Consider the following 6829-nt stretch of genomic DNA (forward strand, 5'->3'; position numbering starts at 1 on the left):
TGACCTCTGATCTGGTAGAGAGTTCTTACTTAGGTCAGTGTCCTGAACCAACAGATTCTAATTAAAATTAGTTATCCTAATGTAAATACTACTTGAATGATTCTGTTTCTAGTAATAACTTAATATTCCAAGAATTTGGTTGAGAAGAATCTACTTTTCTATTACCTATATTTAGCCAGTTGTTCAAATTACAAATAGTAGAATAGTCACATTGGTAACAATGATTATATTTAGTGTTAACATAGTATTTGCATAAGAAATAACCTCTATTTTTAAGACTTTCTAGATGACTAGTAATATGGGTACAAGGATTTACCTATAGTACTAATGTGTTATTCCAAGAAGCAATAAAAACCTAGAGTTGAAAATGTTGTTTTTCAACTTCCTTTATTCAATCTGATTTTCTAGATATCAATAGTCATCTAATAAACTACTTACCTAGGACCCACTAATTCCTTTCATAACCAATGCATTAAGAAATCAGAAAGAGGGGCTGAGATTGTAGCTCAGTGGTACAGCGCTTGCCTTGCACTTGTGAGGTCCTGGGTTCAATCCTCAGCACCACATAAAAAATAAATAAAGATATTGTATCCACCTACAACTAAAAAAAAATAAAAAAAGAAATCAGAAATAGGAATTCATCCCTGGGGAAACTGCAGTAGTACTCCAGCATTCTTACATTACCTATTAATGTAAATTGTGAATAGGGATGTCTATATGACTACTCTTTGGTCCCACAAGAGATGTTGAGTATTAGTTTCATTATTCTATCATGAACTGGGACTTTGTAAGAATGTGTATGACCTTTCCACTCTTTGACAATTCATCCTAATTTTATTTGCTATCAGAAAAGAGTCAACAGGGTGCTTCTCAAAGATACCAGCGCAACCACACCAGGACATTCCTTGTTTTGGTAGTGTCATTGCAGCTCTGACATCCAAGGTCACAAGAGTTCTCTGACAGGACCTCTAGACTCACATGAAAAATCATCCCTAATATTGAACCCCATTGCTAAGGCCAATTCCTATGCTGGCATCTACTTCGCTGGCTACGGTTGTGCAGTCTTGAAGTGCCACCTAAGCAGCCTATAGGCCTCCCTGGGTCACAGAAACTCTGCCACAGCTCTGTGCTTGTGAGCCAACAAGTCCCCCCCTCCACTGAATGATATTCTTTACCATGCCTTGGTTTAGCATCCCCCAAATCCACCCCCACATGCCTTCTCCCAGTTCACACGAGAACATTTTAGCCAGGCCCTGCAGTTCATCTGAGGAGAAGGCATCTCCCATCCACACAGGAACTGTACTTCCCTCCCCTGCTGCGATGGGCTGTGATCTTACCTACTCTGAGTTTGCCCTTGTCATCGGTCCTGCAGCAAGGACAGTTAACAGGATGGATGCTGCCCAAGACAAGCAACGTCTTTTGAGGTGGCTCCCTTACAGGCGGTCTTTGTGGCCTACAGAGACAAAAAAGGTGCTCCCCAGTTCACAATGATTAGGGGATTGCTGATTCTAGGGTGACAGCTTGGGGGTTCCTGGTGCTCCAAATTCTTGCGCTCATCAGCTTTCCAGGTCTCAGGGCTCTACTCCTCCCTCTTCAGCTCACCAGTGGAGGTGGAGACCTGTGCACCAGCACATGCCATCTCTCTGCAGCAATGCCAAACATCCATTAGCACAGGACCTGGCCGTCAGCAGCGTGCCTTACAGCTGGAGGAGAAGTGGACTCCTGGAAATAGGGTTTACAATAGGTGACAGGTGAGGCTATGGCATCACACAAACCCACCTGCGATGGAGATCCAGCAGGGACCCTGCCTCAAAGAGGAGGAAGATAGGAGCTCATGGGAGACATGGCCGCCTCTCCTGGATAAAGGTGCCACTTGTAGATGATATGCAAAAGAGACCAGCCTCTCTCCCTTCACCCCAACCAACAGAAACCTCCGACCTGAAAAATAGGGGGGGAAAGCAGGATCTGGATTCAAATGCAGGGAGTCAGCCCATGTGGCTGGCCAACATTTCTCACTAACAGGACAAAGTGTCATATCCTTGTTCCCTCACAAGTGCGATTGTCGCCTGGGTTGCAAGATTCCCGTCCCTTTCTAGGGCACCTGGAGTTTATCTTCAGAGCAGAGCCTTAAGCCACAGCTCACTTGCTCTCCTGATGAAAAATGAAGGAATGAATGAGGCAGTAAGGGAGAGAGTAGAACCCAGATGCTAACATGGCCCCAGCAGACAGCTGAGAGAGAGAGACACACAGGGTCGTGGAGAAGCTAGAGGGCACTGTCTGGGTGAATGGGGTCTGCACAGAGTGCCGAGGCCTACAGTCTGTTGAAAATGATTCCCAGGACCATGAGTGAGGGCTTCAGGGGGCCCCAGGAGGCTGCTCTCTGTCAGGCAGAGTCCAAAGAGAGGTAGGTCAGGCCTGACACCCGTACCATTTGGAAGGCGACACGTAAAGTTACACAACGTCAACCACAAACATGAATGTTTATTTGGAATGAGCCTTCAAAATGACAACAGCCACCATGATACTTTCCATGATATTATTTCGTGGTGCGTGTGCTTATACGCTTTCTTGGATGCTCCACCGGAGCCATGGTGCAATTTCAAGCGTGATGGAGCAGGAGTCCAAGGGGAAAGACACAACAGTTGGATTGTGAATCCAGAGAGCTACCTTGCAAGGTCGAGAAAAGCACCTGCCATGGGAACACACAGCATAGCCTAACACACGAGAACAAGGGACTTCCTCCAACAGCTACCCACCCGCTCAGGATCCCCTCAACCCTCAATGCTTCATTCAATCAAGTTTTCAAAGTAAACTGGTTTTTCTCACGTGTATTCTCAGAAAGACGTTTTGCTTCAAGTTAGTAGGAGAATCCGTGGGTTTTGCATGCATCATTTGAGGGTGTGTGTTTAATTACATTTGGACGATGGCCAGGTAGGGCCGAGCAGAGGCTGTTTCTATCTTCCATCTGCAACTTGGCAGTCCCGGTACTGGCACTGTGCCAGCTGCCTGGAAAGACTGACCCAGTCTGCGTTTCTGCGGTGGGAGCCTGCTGGGGGGATACACCTTGAGACAAATGTCTCTGTGTGAGGGCCTGTGGGATCCAGAGCAAATGCTTGCTGTCCTGTAACTCATCCTCTGTGGATGGGCTCCTCTCCCATCCACTCCATGGAGTGGCTGGCCTGTGAAGTGGTCAACCTGGGACTGGATGGCCATGTGAGGAGGATCCAGTCACTGCCAGTGATGGGAGGGGGCCTGTGGCCTGTGTGCTTCAGGAAGCCGCTGCTCTTCAGCCTGTGAAGAAGGGCCACTCCCTGCTCCCAGAGGCGGAATTTCATGAATGCACCAAGTCGATGCTCCTAGGCAAGATCCCACGGGACAAAAGGGCCCTTGGGTGCCAGGATTTCACCCATGCCCAGAGGATGGTGGGCTGGTGATCCAGCAACTCTGTGCTCGGCTGGACTTCCAGAATGGCTTTTGAAGAAGTATCAGAAGGTGATGATACCACAGGAGAAAGCATCTCTGTCATTGGTTTTGACTTCAAGAAGCAAATAGGTGTAGCAGGGAAAGTTTGGGGATGATGTCAAGAAGGAGCCCAAGGCATATGTATATCCACATGTCCCCTGGACGCATGAAAAATCCAGGGGATGTTTGTGTGAGCACACGCATGAGGTTTCCCAGGTTAGTGTTGCTAGATAGCTGAAGGCCGGGCCTTTGCTGGTGTGTGTCTTGTATGAAAATATCAAGTGGGAAGGGAAGGAGTGTGGTGAGAAACAGTGTTATGTTCCTCTAGCAACATATGAGCAGCTCTGTCTCCCAAAGGGTGTTGCAGTATTTGAGCCAAATAGCGGGTGAGGGGTTTGGGGACAAGAAATGTGGCTGAAGGTGGCATCCACCAAGGGGAGAGATGGATCCACCATGAAGAGTGCACCTTCCAAAAGTCTCCAAGGTGCAAAGCATATGGGACTGCCTAGGGAGGGGGTGAGGCGCCTCCTTTCACACAGACTGGCGGCCTGATGGGTTGGGGAGAGGAGGAGGCCCCTGCCGAGGTGCAGGGCTGGGGAAGAGACCTGACCGCCTTTCTGCCTCTCCTGGATCTCTTCCTCATCTGCTTCAAGATGTCCTTGTCAAACAGTTCCTTCTCCCGTGGATGCACTGGTGGCCCTCGCAGGTACTTCTCTTCTGCTCCCTTGTAGTCGAGTCCGTCCAGCGCAGCGATTGAACAAATGATCGCTTCTGGCAGCAGGACTTCCAGAAGAAATCTCACTTTGTCACCTCTGATGAGAGTGAGCAAGGCCTTGTCCGTTTGCTCGTAGATGTCTTGCAGATGCTTGACGACGACATCCAGCTGATCCTCGTCCTCCAGGTACGTCTCGATGCAGAACACGTACCGGCTTTCACTCAGAAAGGACGTCAGCCACCGGGACTGCTTCCTGCCCTTCACGATGTCCAGCAGATGGTGGTCGGCCCCCTTCTTCTTCACGATGAAGTCCACCAGCTTCTGGTTGGCTCTGTCCCGAGTGGCCCTCATGCGGTCGGGGAGCAGCTTCTTGCAGGTCCTCTTGCCGCCCACGCCCACCGAGGTCTCCTCCTCGGAATCTTCCAGGTCGGCATAATTCACCTTTGGAAAACTGACGTCCAGGTCCCCGTCTTGGATGGCTTTGCGCATGGGGTAGCTGGCGTCGGCCGCGTAGTAGTCCAGGAAGGAGCCCACGAAAGAGCCCCGACCCACCCGCTCTCGGTAGTGGGCAATGAGCGACAAGCACCAGTTCACACTCTGCCGGTACGCCTTGCTGGCTCTCTTCAGGAGTGTCTCCTTCTCCTCACAATCCAGGTGCTTCAGCCTGTGCAGAGGGACCCGAATGCCGCTGCGTTCCCGGCGCAGGTTCGCCTCAATCAACAGCACCCGGGCCGTCTTCTGGGTTTTGCACACGCTCTTGACCACTGCCGGCCAAAACGGATGATCCTGAAACTTGAACCAGACCATCGTCCCTCTTTTGATAGGGCAGGGCTCGCGCGCGGAAGGCCCTGCTGCGGCTCCTCGCGCTGGTCGATCGCCAGCCCTTATGGTGCTGGCCCTGGCGTCCCTCATCGCCTGAGAGCGCACACGGCGTGGGCGCCCCCGCAGTCCTTTCTTGGGGTCTGGCGCCTGGAGCTTCCTTTTCCTGTGGGCGAAACCGAGGGAGCGATGCAGGCTCGGGGTAGAGCAGGTGGAGGATGCTGCCATCCCTTCCAAGGCACCCTCGCCTGGGCCCTCTGCATTCTCTGCGAAGGCAGTGCTCTCCTGGGAAGTAGCCGGGGTCTCTGGGCGGGTGTCCCCCGCCTCTTGGTGCTGTGCTTTGGGCATAGCTGCAAAGAGTCTTGCTGGAGGCGACCAAGCTGGCTGTTCGTCTTTAGCACAGGCATCCTCCCCCACGGCGGGAGGACGCGCGAAGGGGCCTGCTTCTTCTGCCCCCTCTTCCTGGCGGTCACCTCCACTAGGAGGCAGGAAATCTGGACGCTCGTGGGTGCCTTGCGATGCCTCTGCTTGCTTTTCAGCTGGAGACAGGCGGATGGCTGTGTGCACCTGGGAATTCTCGCCATGCAGGTCGTGCCCCTTCTCTGAACGCACGCACAGGGATCCCCGTTGTCCCCTTTTCTTAGTCCAGAAGTGCCCTTTGCGCCTCTGATACTTTCTGCGAGGTGGCGAGCTGGCTGGCTTTTGGAGTACCTCTGCAGGCACCTTAGGGGTCCCTGGCTCCTCGGGTTTTCTTCCTTGATCCAAGTGGGCTTTCTCAGTCAGAATCTCCAGCGCCACTCTAAGGGCTCTTCTGTACCTTCTTTTCTCCCCCGATGGCACAGTGGCCCTGGACCATGCCCGGGCTGAGGTGGCCAGGGCTTCGATTTCCAACTTGTTCAGCGCCCTTGCGTCTTTGCCCTTCACTCTCAATTTTTGGTCTTCAGAGAGGATCTGGACTTGGAGAGAAAGCACCCTTCTCCTCCTATATTTCGGCAAAGTCCAAGATCTGGACAAAACCTTGGCTGGCCACAAGCGGCCTTTCCAACTGCATAGGACATACTGGGTGTCCATTGCAGTTGGAGTTGGGGGTCAGGAGGTGATTGGAGGAGGGCAGGATGCCTGGCTGTCAAAACCACCGCTAATGCAGTTCTGTCCTAAGGCTGCGTGCAGTCCTCAGGGACTGCAAAGGGCTGGCAGCTTGAGTGGCTCTCTTCCTGCCCGAGTCTCCCTGAGGTGCTGGGCTGACTGCTTGTTTTTGTGGGTGATACAGGAGCAACCTGGAGTTCACAAAAGGAAAAGCAGAAAAGTGTCAAAAGAGAAAATTCCTCTCGTGCAAGTAGAAGCACCCTGCTCTATGAGATTGTTGAGGGATGAAAGAAGGAAACACAGAAGCGCGTCCTTCACAGAAGGGTTTACAAATGGAAAGTACTTGGGGAAAAACAGACGAAACCCTGGAGGTGTCAGGGGGGCTCCATAACAAGGCAAATCCAACATCTTGTCCTAATTGTAAGGATTGTGCAGCTCAAAGAGCAAGCACACGAGGAAGTGGGTCTCATGCCAGGGGACCCTTTCTCGAACTGTACATGCTGTGCCTTTTTGGCTCCTGGGGCTTCTCCCCTGGAGAATGCCTCGGATTTTCTTCTTTTCTGAGGGGTTTGTGCCGCCCTGCCCTCCTGCAGGAGGTGTTTGTGCAATGTCACGTTCAAGAGCTTGCACGTGGAACCCAGGGGTTTGTGAAGGTCCTCCTGCTGATTCTTCCTGCCTAGCAGGGTGAGGAAGAACACACTGGTTCAGGCACTGGTCTCCAGCTGTGGCCTGAACTGCTGTCTCGTG

The 6829-nt window shown here is 51.8% G+C and overlaps 1 protein-coding gene across 1 annotated transcript; it reads right to left on the minus strand.

Moving 5' to 3' along the window:
- Positions 1-3967: 3967 nt before the first annotated feature.
- Positions 3968-6067, minus strand: LOC308639570 (PWWP domain-containing DNA repair factor 3B-like; the record flags this gene model as incomplete). The annotated part of the gene is made up of 1 exon (XM_081277769.1): positions 3968-6067. One exon carries the CDS (start codon positions 6065-6067, stop codon positions 3968-3970), a length of 2100 nt encoding a protein of 699 aa, XP_081133895.1.
- Between the last annotated feature and the right edge of the window lie 762 nt (positions 6068-6829).

This window comes from Spermophilus citellus (genome assembly GCF_964194105.1).
Source record: "Spermophilus citellus genome assembly, chromosome: X".
NCBI classification, from domain to species: Eukaryota; Metazoa; Chordata; class Mammalia; order Rodentia; family Sciuridae; genus Spermophilus; species Spermophilus citellus.